The sequence below is a fragment of the Lynx canadensis genome, chromosome B3, assembly GCF_007474595.2.
Source record: "Lynx canadensis isolate LIC74 chromosome B3, mLynCan4.pri.v2, whole genome shotgun sequence".
In the NCBI taxonomy this organism is placed as follows: Eukaryota; Metazoa; Chordata; class Mammalia; order Carnivora; family Felidae; genus Lynx; species Lynx canadensis.
In genome coordinates this window covers 114,874,893-114,889,925 of record NC_044308.2, presented here as the reverse complement: position 1 = coordinate 114,889,925, position 15,033 = coordinate 114,874,893, and the positions used below count along the sequence as shown (strand labels likewise).

Here is a 15,033-nt window from a genome sequence, read left to right as displayed (position 1 = left end):
GTGTCCCCTACCTCCCCTCTTCTGACTTACCTATTTCACTGCCACGCTGCCCAGCAACGGCCACCATCTTTGAGGTCCACTACCCAGACTGGCGGTGTCACCTGCCCCGTAACTGGGATTGCTCAAGGTAGGCTCCTCCACCGTCCATTCAAAATCCCTGCACCCAACTTCTCTCCAGGGTCAACGAAGCCCTGGTGAGGGCAGGCTGTCAGCCAGCAGGCCACGGGAAGGTGCAGGCAAGGGGACAATGGAGAAGCCATGGCAGAGTCAGACAAGAGCAGCAGATGGAGACGTGCACTTGACAGAGTGGACACAAGAGATGAAAAGATACAGAGTATGAGGAAAAACAGCTTCAGGGAAGGAAAAAGCAGAGAGCGAAAACCAATAAAAGTGTAATGAATACCAAAACCAGACAGGCCTGAAAAGAAACCACCAGGAGAACTGTGAGAAGAATCAGGTCAGAGAGGAGGAGCAGGAGGGCTGGGAGGGGGCAGTATGTGAGGGGCAGGAGGCAGGAGGAATGGTGCAACAGAAATCTCTCGGGAAGGCTCGTTCACCACCCAAGCTGTTGGGCTTATTGGCTGCAGCGAGCAGAATCTATTTAAGACACAGCAGGCATTTTGCCTCGGTCTGTTTCCCTGTCCAGGAAAGGCTGGAGCCAAAGGCTCCGGGAACCATTCCGGCATTAGGACCCTGCATGACGACAGAGCTGAGACCATGAGATCCTTGCCCCCTCTGGGAATCAGCCCCCTCTCCCCTGACACAAGCTGCCAGGCCCCCTAAATGCACAGCATATTGATCCATGTCCCAAAGGCTGCTTGTGTGCTCCGCTTCCACTGGGAAAGTCTCAATGACTTCCTTCATTCTGTCTTCAAGCTTGTCAGAAAGCAGATGCGGCTCAACTGTGACAGCTGCTCTAAAGGGCTGCTCCCAGGGAGCTCCCTGACCAGTGGGAACAGTCGCAACGGGGACTGAAGAGGCCTTGGGTGATTGGATAGCAGCAAGACAAAGAAGAGAGCACCAAAGGATGTCAAAGATAAAATGGCCCCAGGGAAACCATATGGGACTTGAATTGGAAAACACCAACAGCCTCGCTCCTTTCCCTGGACTGTGTATCTTTGGGAAGCTCTAATCCGGGGAAGACCTGACTTCTCATCCACCTGCCACAGAGGAATACAAAATAAGGCTGGGAGCTAAAACTGGCTAAGGAAAGCCATCCATCCATCAAGCTTTGGTTTCTCTCCAATTGAGAGGGTTGGGAACGAGAAGTCTTCCCTCCCTGGCTCTTGCGCCCGTAAATTGTGTAAAATACTGTTCCAGGCTGAATATAAGTTCTCTGCTCTGCATGACATTTATATTCTTGAAAAATTTAGTGTACAAATCAAGTCACATTTTGCTGCCAGAGAAGCTGGCTTTTCAAAATAAATCTGAGGTCAATCCTATGTTTAAAGAGAAGAATGGCTTGTGAAGGTGAATAATTACCCCAGTTCATGTTTGTAACCTTAGAATTGTCAGTGTCTGATTTGGGTGGCTGTGGGGTGGGGGTGACTGTCTAGAGATCCACCTATAGTCTGCTTGTAGGTTGCGATTAAACATTACTTTCAAACAAACAAAAAACACGTAGATAAATGTGTTGCAGGAGCCACTGCTAAAGAAATACAAATTTAAAAAAAATGATTATGGAAAATCTCAAATATGTATTTTAAAAGAAGCAAGCCTAATATTAAAAAACCCAGCTCCAACAATCATCAACTCATGGCCAATCCGGTGAGAAACTTGGACTTCTGAGCCAGATGGCAGATACAGAGAATGAACTTAACAGGACAGGACAAACAGGATTAGTCGTCCTGAAGCTGTAGGTCCAAGTTTCTGCATAAATGCCCTACATCAGAGCCTAGAGTATAAAGAGAAGGCAGAGAAACATATTCTTGGTTAACAACCAAATAAGAGAGCTGGGACTTAAAAAATACCACCCCCCACCCCGCTCTAGCCTCCACCCTCAGGCTGAACAGGTACAGTGGTTACCTTCACGGAGGGAAAGGATGATGGAGAGATTCCCTTTTCATTACACATTAAAAAAAAATGTTTGTTGTACTATGTGCACATATCACCTATTTTCAAAAGTAACTTGTAAAAAACAAGTATCGTGAAGCTTTACAGTAACCACATCAAGTAGATGTGACAACAAACTGCCCAGACTCAGATGCCAAGTCTTTATTTCATTTTGACCTGGATTTGCTGTCTTATAGTAATTTGCTCAGGTAGATGAATGCACAACCTTCCAATCCCAGGCTGTACATCATCAGAATAGATGTTCCATGTGATACAAGAAACCCCAGTCCTGAGAGCTGGAGTTACTGGACTTGGGGGAGGGGTTGAGGGGGGGCGACGGGAGTCACAGTCCGGGAGCCTCAGGGGCTGGCACCGGCGCTGAGCCCAAAGCCCTGGGTGGGACCCTGGCCCAGACTCGCACCCCATGCCCCACCTGCTCATCAGCACCCCGATCCACATGGAGGTGGGCCCCACTATGGTGGACAATGAGCACTGTGATCCAGAGCTGATCTGGGGGCCTCAAAGAAAAGCATCTTGGGAAACAACTTTTGTGAGTACTTCATCAATGACCCTCCTCACACAGCCCTGGACAAGCTGGAATGCAAAGGCTCCCATGTGCTGAGCATGACAGAGGTGGGCCAGACACTGATGTGGTGTCTGCACACTAAGTGACTCACACTGAGGAGGAGATGGGGCTCTCCTTTTACGAGTGGTTTCCAATCCCGAGTCCCCCGTTCACTCGTTGCCTGGCTCCTCTCTTCCCAACTCATCACTTTCCTTTAGCCCAGCATCACTGAGCAGTGAACGGCCTTTTCTGAAACTTGCCTCAGCCAGCGGGAGAGGGCAGGGCCCTTGCCCTGGTGCTTCCAGCTGCCCCTCCAGCTTCAGGCCTGGCCAAGGGCCCTAGAGGAGATCATGTTCTGTGGGCAGGCTGAGGGGCCCACAAGAGCCAGGCTGTCCCTGGCCAGGAACAGGGAGTCCCCAAGCAACATGGCCCCAAGTCTGGGCAGGATGGTCCTGCTTAGCTAATTCAAGCCAGTAAAGGGCTGTGATGAGTGGTTGCTCAACAAAAGAAAAGGAGAAAGAAAGGAAGTTGGAAGGGAGGGGAAGAGAAAGAAGGGAATGGAAGGGATAGGACAGGGAGGGGAGGGAATAGAGGGGAGGCGAAGGGAAGGGAGGGGAGGGTTACATGGGTGCATACAATTTGTCGTAATTCACGAGCTCTACTCCTAAGATTTGTATTTTATTGTATGTTCATCATGCTGCACTTCAATAAAGTATTATTAACAACAACAAAACCCCATAGCCCTTGTGAACAAATGAATCAAAGAATCACCATTTGGGGGTTTATTGGGTTGGTGGTTCAGAGAAAACTGTTGTTTTGAGAAGACAACATGATGTAGACCTTTTGTAAAAACTCGTTCTTTGGAAACCATCACTACAGCATGTGCTTTTGGTTAAGCATTCCAGGGCTGAAACGCAACTCTATGCTAAAATGCCGAGAGGATGAGGCACAATCTTGGCCAAGGTCAAGCTCTGCTGATGGTTTGAGAGGGGGACGGCAGCCAACTGCTCTGCACTTGTATAACATTTAAAAAAGAAAAACGGACCCCAAGCCATCTCCTGCTCCTTTTCCAAGCCAACATTAGTCCTGCTCATTGTATCCAAGCACTCAGAGGAAGCTGTATGTGGCTACAGCTCAGGCCAACCGAACCCTAGGGCCAGACATACATACTTTGGTTAAAAAAAAGACTAAGAACTCTTAAATACAGAGAACAAACCGAGGGTTGCTGGAGGGGTGTTGGGTGGGGGTGGGCTTGGCAAGGGGCATTGAGGAGGGCACTTGTTGGGATGAGCACTGGGTGTTATATGTAGGTGATGAGACACTGGATTCTACTCCCGAAATCATTATTGCACTATATGCTAACTAACTTGGATGTAAATTTAAAAAATAAGTAAATAAAATATTGAAAGAAATAAAATAAAATAAAATAAAATAAAATAAAATAAAATAAAAGCAAACAAATGAAGCTGGCAGACTGGGACTCTAGTTGGCTCTGTGGGATATAACAAAAGATGTCAGAATTTTAGATAAAGTTAGGGCTCGTCAGGGCAGAGAAATATACTTTTGCCTCCCATCTGGTTGCTTTTTCCAGAACCACAACAGCAAAATAACCCTAATTTGGTAGAAACATGGGGGTTCATGTCTATATCTGGGTGATTATTGTAAAAAGAGCAAGTCTAACATATTTGGTCCAAATCTGTGCTACACAAAGAAAAGCCAATATATCAACACCCTCTTTGGGACTGAAACTAAGCACTAAGGATGAACTGGGAAATATATTTTCTGCCAGGTCATAGGGAACGTATATATAGAGAAATGTCTTCCAGAAGCTTATTAAATATAAACTTCACATTTTGCAGATGTCTGTCTTGCTGATGGCCAGGCAGAGGTAAGAGGGACAAAGTCCAAGGCAAGTCAGGGTTATACAAGATTCAGGCCCCAGAAACTCTGCAGTCTCCCCATGAGTTGATCATGTCTTAGGACGTACAGAAGGATAACAATGTGTTAACATTTTGGATCCCTCAAATTTTCTTAGGCAGTCATGACAACATAAAAAAAGAGAGAATATTTTTAACTTATTGGTTTAATGTTTGCCTTTTAAAGTACTTAATTCTATTCAATCCTCTACAGTATAGCCTTAATTTCTCCTATCCTTAAAATGAGAAGCACTCACTCCTTTTTTCTCACTATCTTTCCATCTACGATACCTGACGAAGTTGCCTCGTTTCCATTCTGTGCTTATCTCTTATTAAACTTTACAGCACTAGCAATGCGACTGAAGATAAAGCTTTCTCTTCTTTCTTTATTGTTAAATAGTGAACTAAGTAGAAATGTGAGTTCCCTAAGGCTGCACACAGCACATCTCTGGTGAGAAACGTATTTCAGCTCCAGGGGGGAGCACCAGATGGAGGAAGCAGGCTTCTCTCTAGTCAGTGAGGCCAGGAGGACACGGCGTAGCATCCTGCTTTCCTCATCCCGCCCCCCTCCCCCTTTCCATGCACAGTCTCCATTTCCAGAGCTAGGGGCAAGATGAGGGTGTGCAACGAAGGAGAAGGTACACAGCTCCCAAGGGAAAGTACCACATAAGAAACGGGGGATGTGTTACAGGATGCTACAGTGAGGAGGGTCCTTACAGCACATATAATTTCAATTCCTAACTTTATTGGCAAAGAAAGGAGTCCAGAAAAGTTCAGCGATTAGTCCAAAGATACATGGCTAATGGCCAGAACCCAACCCCAGGTCACCAGCCCACTCTTCTGATCCTGCCAACGCACGACAGAACTGAGTACAGGGAAAAGCAAAAGAGAAAGTTAAGTCCATGGGATACACCCCCATCAACCCACTAACCAAATAAACATACTTCTTTTAAATCTGGCCATGTCTTAATCTCCCATTTCTTTTCAGCTGTTAGCTTACTAAGCTCAAATGTCTGGTTCTTATCCAGGACTTAATGGATACTCTGGTGGCCTGAATAGTCAGAATCACAACTCTGCCCCAGCATGTTGAAGCCTGAAAAGGAAGATCTTTGGGAAGCTAGAATAGAATATAACTAGCCTCTCTAACTCAGGAATATTCTGGACCACACATCATGCTTATAATAATGCTGACTTCAAACTCAGCAACTTTTGGAGCTTATGCAGGCAGAAAGGCAACAGACTACCCATTTCGCAAGAGGAAAACGGAAGAACGGGTAACGAATAAGGAAGTCAGAAGGAAAGCAAATGCTCTGAGTTCAGTCTGTTGGGTAGGAGATTAACTACTTCCATTCAGAGCAGAGAATGACCTTTTAAGGCAGCGTGCACTACATTAGAAGAGGATTCAACCCAGGATAGGTGAACTAGGTCCTCTGACATTCCCTATTCCGATGCAAAGGAAGTCAGTTCTTGACTATCCCCCAAACGATTACCCACTTGGTCCAGTAACCCACCGTATCTAGGGTCCTCCAACAACAGTGGGGCACAGACAGAGCCAGTTAGATGGAAATAACAGTCTAATGTGCTTCTCACCCTCCCAAATAACATCCTGGCATTAAAGCAAGGGCCTTAGTGCCTCAAGCAAAGGGGGTGACTAACACATCTCCTAGGAGGCTGGCAGGATAGGTAATTTGAACAAGTAAGCTATCCGGCTGTATATAAGCCCTGCTCCATCACCTGACGTGAAACCGCTGCAAGACTGGGGACAAGCAGAAGGTATGAGGCTCCAGCACGACGAGACAACTTGGTGAATACATACAGTGTATCACAGAATTCCAAAGCAAAAGTATTCAGGGGACTATGCATTATGTGTATGTTATTTGGACCAAGAGTTCAATCATAACAAGGTCATTCTTACATCCTCTTTCAGCTTATTTCATCCAAGAAAGACTGATTCTCACTGTATTCCCAAAGGATTAGGTACTCTAAAAATGGCCACTACTCAACAGAAAAGACAAAAGATCAGAAAGAAGGATCCTTTTAAAATATGTAATAATCTTGGGGCGCCTGGGTGGCTCGGTCGGTTAAGCGTCCGACTTCGGCTCAGGTCATGATCTCGTGGTCCGTGAGTTCAAGCCCCGCGTCGGGCTCTGTGCTGACAGCTCGGAGCCTGGAGCCTGTTTCAGATTCTGTGTCTCCCTCTCTCTCTGCCCCTCCCCTATTCATGCTCTGCCTCTCTGTCTCAAAAATAAATAAACGTTAAAAAAAATTTTTTTTTAAATAATAAATAAAATATGTAATAATCAGTAAACTAGCATACCGAGAAACTATCTTCTTTAAAAGTAAAAAGTGATACCTCTCATGAGGATGAGACATAATGAAGGAAAAAAAAAGAGGAAAGGATAAATGAATGAATGAAAAACTCAGAGAGGTAAAGTAAACCAAGAACTTGAATTACAGTCAGATGTTAGGGCTCCAAACGAACAGGTAGTAAAGGATGCTGAACAAAAGCTCCTTCTGCCTGCTGGGTTCCTAAGAGTCTAAAATGAGGGATTAAAACGGCTTTATTTCAACAGAACACATTTTGTCATCGGATCTCCATCCGTGATGTGGATAGAATAAGTAACTTACGGCTGCACGCTTAAAAAGCAACAAATCCCTAAGTATTGGACCTTGTTCACTTCAGGAGAGCAAATCTCTGATTGCTTGTGTTTCACACACACAAAAAAAGAACTGTAACTTTTATTTTACCTTTTTTATTTTAAAATAAATAGCGTTTCCAAAAAATATTGACTGTAAGGGGAAATGAGTCAGTAAAGGACGGGAGACAAAGGGGAAGCAGAGAAAAGACTCTGAGCCTAGAAATACAACCATCACGGCACACTCACAGAGGCCCCTGCCATGACCCTGTCCTCTCACTACTGCTCTCATGGAAGCACAGCAAGTGCCCTGGGACACGAGCTAGAGGGTCAGAGAGAAGCAGTCCCTTGATATATACTCCTCAAAGGTGGTATCGATTGATCCTCACTCCAGCAATGTGAGCCCTTGCCTCCCCATCCAATTTCTAGGATTCTATCCTAAGGAAAGTATCAAAGGTATGGTCAAAGGTTTATCCAAAAGACAGCTCATCCCAGTATCTCTGCCATTAACAAAGGATCTCAAACAACCATAATTTTCAACAGTGAGGGAATGGACAACTAAAGTAAGGTAGAGCCACCAGGAATCTTTCACAGGAAATTAATTTCTTGTGATGCCATGTTAAGTGAGAGGGAAAAAACACGATGCCAAGCTGTATATACGTATAACTCTGAATTTTGCTTTTATCGTTTGCATTTTTAACTAGTGAAAGGAAAGTCACGGACATACCAGCAAAGGTCAGCTCTATTCTAGACGGAGGGAAGATGCGTGATTTTTATTCCTTCTTTAGACTCAGCTCTAACGAACATACACTACTTTTCTATCAGCAAAAACCAATAAATATTTGTTCTATAATATGTCTACCATAAGATATCTCATTTGAGATCACAACCATCTTAGGCAAAGTCTGCTGCAGTCCAAGGCTGACTCAGAGAACAAAGAGTCAGATCTACACTGTAACCTGTGAGAAGGAGCAGAAATGCCGTGTGCCGGGCTAGCTGCTCCCTCTAGGCTGGCTGCCCACGCAGGAAGGTCTGCTGGCAGGATCGATTCCTTCTTCCCACAGCAACCGCTGCACCTAAATGACCTCGTATGTGTTTCTCTCCTCTTGGCATGAGGATCCCAGGAGAAGAGAATGAAAGCGCCCTCCTCCCTGTTTCAGAAGAAGAAGTTTTTCTGGTAAACTTATCAAAATGACCCCAAATCAGCTACCACAAATTTGGAAACCTAAGTCATCAGTTATGTTCAGGAACTATGTATAAAAGCCCTATTTCTCAAGAATGAATATAAAACAAAATCTATGAGTGCCACCTTGTGGCAAGACTGCCTGCTCTGCTGACCACCCCTCAGTCTGTGGTTCTCCACCCCCTGGGACTCCCGAGCATGGGGTGCAGCCACTGCCACGCATGCCCCATAATAACCCATCATAACCGCACCGAACATCCCGTCCCCAAGGTACTGTTCATTTTCAAGGATTTCCAGTTGAGATCCCAGAAATGCCTGTCTGAGGACAAGGGGAATGCAGGGGCAGAGGAGCAAAACGCAAGATGTGCTCACTCGTTTGCAGACCGTTCGGGGATGGGCTGCGGCCGCACTGTATGTGGTGCGTCTGGGCACACACTGGGCACACCCTGCCCCCCCCACGGCAGGGACCTGAAGGGCAAATATCCCCTCCCCCAAGAATAGTTACCAATTCTATAAAGCTGTGAAGAAAAAAGGTTTACATTTACCATCAGTGAGCTTTGTGCTTAGAAGAAGTTTTATTTATCAGTGTTAGAACAACCATCACCAACTCGGGCACGATTTCAAAACAGCTCCTGTTGGATTCTGGCCATAAAATTCTTTTTCAAATTTCTAAGATCTTGTAAGGTAAAAAAGTTTTCCTAAAACTTTAGAAAAAATACTAATCACTACTAAAACTTTATTTCATGCTCAAAGTGGTGGCCTCACATAAAAAGATGAAACGCCACCGTTTTGAACATCTGAACGTATTAACTGAGTCCCAGGCATGAGGGGAGGTGGACAAATCCTCACAAGGCAACCTGACCAAAGGACTCCAGGAGAGAATTAAGTGCTTAAAAGAGGTCAGTGTTACAAATCTGATGGAACACAGAACACGGAAGGGGCCTGACATTGATTCTGACAGAAGATAATCTTCCTCTCAGAAAGGGATTAAGCTAAAAACCTTGCACTTCTGGACAAGAGGACTACAACAAACAGACAACAAACAGCATGAAAGGGAAAGCTGAGCAGGTATCAAAGTTCTCTTGAGAGGTGGTTGCTTATGCTTCTCTCTGCCCCAGCCAGCTTCAAGGCCTACTTCCAGAAAAGGATTTCCTCCAGTGTTCGGGTGGAAGCATATGGCAGGAAGTCGCTGCTGTGGTCCTGGACGTGGAAACGGGAGCATTCTCAAGTATGGAAATAAACCAAAGTGACCTAGATGGGATGGATCTCAACCAGGTGAGTCGTGGGAGAGCATGAAGCCAAGGAATTTATCACGAAGATGTGCTTGAACTGGGAAAAACAAATCTGACCCTCCAACCTCTGGAAGAACGTTTTCTCCCCTCCTAACCCGATGAGATTAAAATCCTTGACTGCCCCTGTTTCAGAAAAACCAACATACTGCACAGGGAAGAGATGTATTAAAAACCTGAGCAACTTGACAAGTCACTTCAGGGAAGAATCCTTCATTTGCTGTCCGTACAAGGAAAGCAAAAGAAAGAAAGTAAAATAAAGGCCAAGGCCCTTTGGTTCACAAAAATAAAATAAGAGGGAGGGAAAAAGAATTCTCACCCTGCCCGACTAAAATTCAAACCCGTAAGCTCCCCTGGAAGCAACAGCCTTGCTCCACCAGAAGCATCCTGGGATCAGTGTGGGTTAGCATTCCGACTTGCGACACTAGGCTCTGACAATGAATGACATGGGAAGAGGTGACTTTCCCACCTTGGCTCAGCTTCCCAGCTGTCCTAACCTGGGAGGAAAGCAGCTATCACGACAGCTTGATGGGAAGGTCTTCCCCATATTTCCGGAGCAGCTTCTGATGGTTATGGTCCACTGACCACTGCTGGGGCAGGTGCTTGGGCTGCATGGAGTCCAGGAAATGCTGACGCCAGCGGCTCTCCAGCTGCATGAGGGAGCGCAGCCCGCCCTGGCTGTGGCACTGCACCACCTTCAGCCCGTGAGGAATGTAGTTTTCATTGGAAATCCTGGCAAGACACAAAGTACAAGGGTCTGAGGAAAACAAGCACAGGATAGTCTCACAGACGGCTCCAAATGCTGCGGGCCAAGGGGCTTCAGCAAGGGCATGTGAGGAGGTTGCTGGACTTCTAAAGGGTTGGTTACTTTAATGTTTTTAAAAACATCTTCCCTATACCTGCCTTTTTAAAGAAGTGGTTTGGACATATTGCACACAATCCAACACAAGGTATTTGGGATGCTGAGCTACATTTGTGGGGAGGCCCCTCCCTGCACAAGGCTCAGCCCCCACTACAGGGCCCTAGTGTCTGACTGACGAGTAAAGAATGTTGGTCTTTTATTGACTCCACGGTTACTCGCCTTTCTTTTAAATGATTCATTCTGGGGGCGCCTGGGTGGCTCAGTCGGTTAAGCGCCTGACTTCAGCTCAGGTCACGAACTCTTGGTGAGTTGGAGCCCCGCGTCAGGCCCTGTGCTGACAGCTCAGAGCCTGGAGCCTGCTTCACATTCTGTGTCTCCCTCTCTCTCTGCCCTTCCCCTGCTCGTGCTCTGTCTCTTTCTCTCTCTCAAAAAATAAACATCAAAAAAAAAAAATCTTAATTATTCATTCTGAACCATACATCACCCCACATATTCCAATTTTTCATAACACTGTAATACCTGAATGTAAAATGCAAGGTGGTACATTTCTCTAGTGTCTTCTTTCTCACGGAAAGAATGCCAAACCATACGGCATAGGCAGTACAGTCACTGGTGTTGTGATAGCGTTCTATGGTCACAGATGGTAGCTACCCTTGTGATGAGAACAGCATAACATATAAACTTGTTGAATCACTGTCGTATACCTGAAACGAATGTAATGTTGTGTGGCCCTGTGTCAACTACACTTCAATTAAAAAAAAAAAAAAAAAAAAAAGATGGAGGTGTTTGGCTGGCTGAGTGGGTGGAACATGCAGCCCTTCATCTTGGAGTTATAAGTTTGAGCCCCACGTTGGGTGTACAGATTACTTCAAAATCAAATCCCGGGGCACCTGGCTGGCTTAGTCGGTTGAGTATCCAACTTCGGCTCAGGTCGTGATCTCACGGTTTGTGAGTTTGAGCCCTGCGTCAGGCTTTCTGGTTTCAGTGCAGGGCCTGATTCGGATCCTTTGTCCCCCTCTCTCCGCACCTCCCCACTCACGCTCTCTCAAAAATAAATAAGCATGCATTCATGCATAAATAGATAAATAAATAAATAAATAAATAAATAAAATCTTAGGGGCATCTGGGTGGCTCAGTTGGTTAAACATTTTACTCTTAGGGAAGGAAAAAAAAAAAAAAAGAGGTTAGAGTGGGAGAGAGCCAAAACATAAGAGACTGTTAAAAACTGAGAACAAACTGAGGGTTGATGGGGGGTGGGAGGGAGGGGAGGGTGGGTGATGGGTATTGAGGAGGGCACCTTTTGGGATGAGCACTGGGTGTTGTATGGAAACCAATTTGACAATAAATTTCATATATTAAAAAAAAAAACAAAAACAAAAAAAAACATTTTACTCTTGATTTCAGCTCAAATCATGATCTCACAGTTTATGGGACTGAGCCCCACGCCGGGCTCTGTGTGCGAATAGCATGGAGCGAGCCTGCCTGGGATTCCTTCTCCCTCTCCCTGGCTCATGCTGTTTTCTCTCTCAGAATAAACAAATTTTAAAAAAATAAAATAGAATCTTAAAAAAAAAAAAAAAAAAAGAACGCCAAACCACATCCATGAGAGACCTGTTTCAGTCCCATGAAATATTCAGTTGTGCAGCTGGTGCTGTTTAATGGGAAAATGAATCCCTGCCTCCTTCCTAAGCACGGAGGCCTTAAAAACTGTTCTGTTGCCATGCGAACAGTGTGTTCACCTCCTGTGAGGAAAGGCTAATTTCTCAAGGAAGCTGGTACCCCATGGACTCAGTTCCCCTCCACGCATCCACGCCCCACTCTCAAGACCCCCTCCCCATCCTAACAGTGCTGGTGCTCTCCGGGGGTCTGCAGACACTATTGCTTAGCTCACCAGAGTGCCACTAACTAGCCTATCTTTTCCCAAACAGCTCTTCTTCCCAGTCCCAGACATCCAAATCCAGCATCCTTCTATCCAAGTCAGCAGGTGATTTGTTAGAAAGGTCTGTGGTGAAAGGGGAAGTTTGCCTGTTTTAGCAAATACATCTGGGAACCGGTTAAAGGAACCTGTCCCCTTAATTTCTCATAGGACCCTGGCAAGTTATTTGACTTTACCTCAGGGTAGCTAACACAAAGCTTGGAAAATAACATCTACTTTACAGACTCACAAGGTAGCTATAAGAATAAAACTCAGTAATGTTTTATTAACTTTGAAAGATTTAAAAAAATGCAAGATACAATGTGAGCAGTTACCAGTAAGAAATCTAAATCCTATTTCATAGGTTTGTTATAAGAACTAATTAAGGCAATTTATAGAAAGTTTATTAGCTGGGTTAAATAGATGAAGATATCTAGAAATATTTGTTTGATAATTGCTGCTATATTTAAGATTTTTTGGTAACAAAACTCTATAGGCAAACAGCATCGCATTCTGTTTGGTGAACTTATCAGCTCGATTATTTCAATCCCTAGTACGACTGGAAAAGAGACAGTTGGTAAGCAAAACTACAGCAGGTGATGCAGAATTTTTTTCACCTCAGCCATGCACCCATTCATTTCTTAGGACCATAAGCTTCTCATTTGGGAACACCGAGTTAAGTCCTGTAAGTTCAACCATGTATTCGTGGGGAAGGAGGGAGCAAAGAAGGAAGGGAAAAGGAGAAAAGTAACTTAAATGGTTAGAGCCAATATTCCATTCAATGGGCCAGTACCCTGAGTCCAGGTGAGACAGCAAACATGAATCCCCTGGTCTCAGTTCCCACCGATCTGGATACGGTGAGAGACAAAAAAAAACCCCACATACACCGTACTCATGGGCAACTTCAGAGACTTGAGGATATTTTTTGAGTATGATTTTCATCTTCTGTGCTGACTTTAGGATTTACTTCTGCATAGAATCTCTAAGGCACAACTCCACCGCACTTGAACTCACCTGCTAATCATGAAAATGACCGGACATATATGACCTTAAAAGGGTTAATGACAGAAGACAAGTCTCCTATGGAAAGGAAATTCTCAGATTGTACTATCCCAGTCCCGTGGTATTTTAAGCCATTACACACGTAACGGGATGACACAGGCTATGCACGCCCCCCACCTGGCAAGCAACCTCACCGAGTGGTCAGGGTCAGTGCTCTGGGTCACTCCTCCACCCTTTGTGTACCTGGTCTCCAGGCTGGCAGCCTCTTGAAGCATCTCATCCGTGATTGTGTCTGTGTCGTAAAACTCTCTGAGGGCTCGCAGCAGCTCCTCCTTCCGATGAGCAGGCAGGCTCTCCGCGTTCAGCAGGGCCCTGGCCCCAGAACGTACCTGCCGGCGCTCAGGGTCTTCTAGCAGCCGCAGACCCTCCTCAGAGCCAATGGGGGCCTGGAACTCCCTGGCCAGCTGCTGCTTCAGGTGGTTGTCATAGTAGTTAGAGACGGCATGGCAGGAGGTACAGAGCAGCAGCACATCGTGGGAGTTGTGGTCTTTCATCTCAATGGGGAAGTGCTTCCGGTACTCGTGTGGAATCACGTTCTTCCTGCCAAGCCCACCCAGAAGGCAGAGCTCATTAGCAGATGACACGGCACACATGTGGAGCTAGCAGGCGGGCTACTGGAGTCTCATCTGGGCCTAAACATGACTGAGAAGCCTTGGGCACCACAATCCAACAGAGATTACATACAGGCAGTACAACCTATTCCACTCTCGGCCTGCGTAGCTACCTGTGCCTTAGTTTCCTCTCTCCTAGAAGTAGGTTCATACCACCTGCCCTCAAGAGCCAGCGGAGGGCCAATGGCAGAGGGAGGCTAATAACCACCTTTGCCAAGATTGTATTCCCAGAAGGAAGAGTATCAGAGAAATGGAAAAAAAAAAATACTAATGGCCTTTAATATCTAGAAAATAACTCTCAAAGCATGTAGCAGGCAACCTCTACTTCTGAAATTCTGGAAGCCTGGTGACCTAAAAAAACCAATTTCCTCTACCTGAGAAATCCCTCACTCAGACTATTTCCATGGTTCATCAAGGCCCAGCAGTGTTTTCTAAGGAGAACTAAGCTCTCAGGAAAAACTCTTAAGAGCAACAATTATTTGTCTCACTTTGTAAGAAGAGAACGTAGGAAAGTGAATTATTCCACAGAAGCCAGGGAGAAAACCCAAAGTGTGCCTTCAGGTCATCCAAATACAGGCACACCTCATATCATTGTGTCCTGCAGATTTTACATTTTTTGCACATTGAAAGTTTGTGGCAACCCTGCATCAAGCAAGTCTACTGGCCCCATTTTTCCAACAGCATTTTTTCACTTCCTGTCTCTGTGTCATATTTTGGTAATTCTTGCAACATTTCGAACTGTTTCATTATTATTATATTCGTTATGCTAATCTGTGATAAGTGAGCACAGGTGTCACTACAGTAATTGTTTTGGGGACCCCATGAACCATGCCCATATAAGACCATGAAAACAATAAATAAATGTTATGTGTGTTCTGACTGCTCCACCAGCTGGCCATTGCGCTGTCTCTCTCTCCCTTTCCTGGGGCCTCCCTATTTCTT

The 15,033-nt window shown here is 45.4% G+C and overlaps 1 protein-coding gene and 1 pseudogene across 3 annotated transcripts in view; one reads left to right on the top strand and one right to left on the bottom strand.

Moving 5' to 3' along the window:
- Positions 1 to 2,476: 2,476 nt before the first annotated feature.
- Positions 2,477 to 2,779, top strand: LOC115516607 (annotated as a pseudogene).
- A 6,124-nt stretch (positions 2,780 to 8,903) lies between these two features.
- EXD2 (exonuclease 3'-5' domain containing 2) overlaps positions 8,904 to 15,033 on the bottom strand; it is a 50,317-nt gene continuing 44,187 nt past the window's right edge. For 2 of the 3 annotated variants that reach the window (XM_030319407.2, XM_030319409.1), the window contains 2 exons: positions 13,664 to 14,020; positions 8,904 to 10,373 (listed from right to left, as the gene is read on the bottom strand). In XM_030319407.2, coding sequence (XP_030175267.1) covers positions 10,157 to 10,373; positions 13,664 to 14,020 — 574 coding nt within the window. In that variant the 3' untranslated portion in view covers positions 8,904 to 10,156. The remainder of the gene's footprint in view (positions 10,374 to 13,663; positions 14,021 to 15,033) is intronic. The other variant, XM_030319411.1, reaches the window with a different exon arrangement.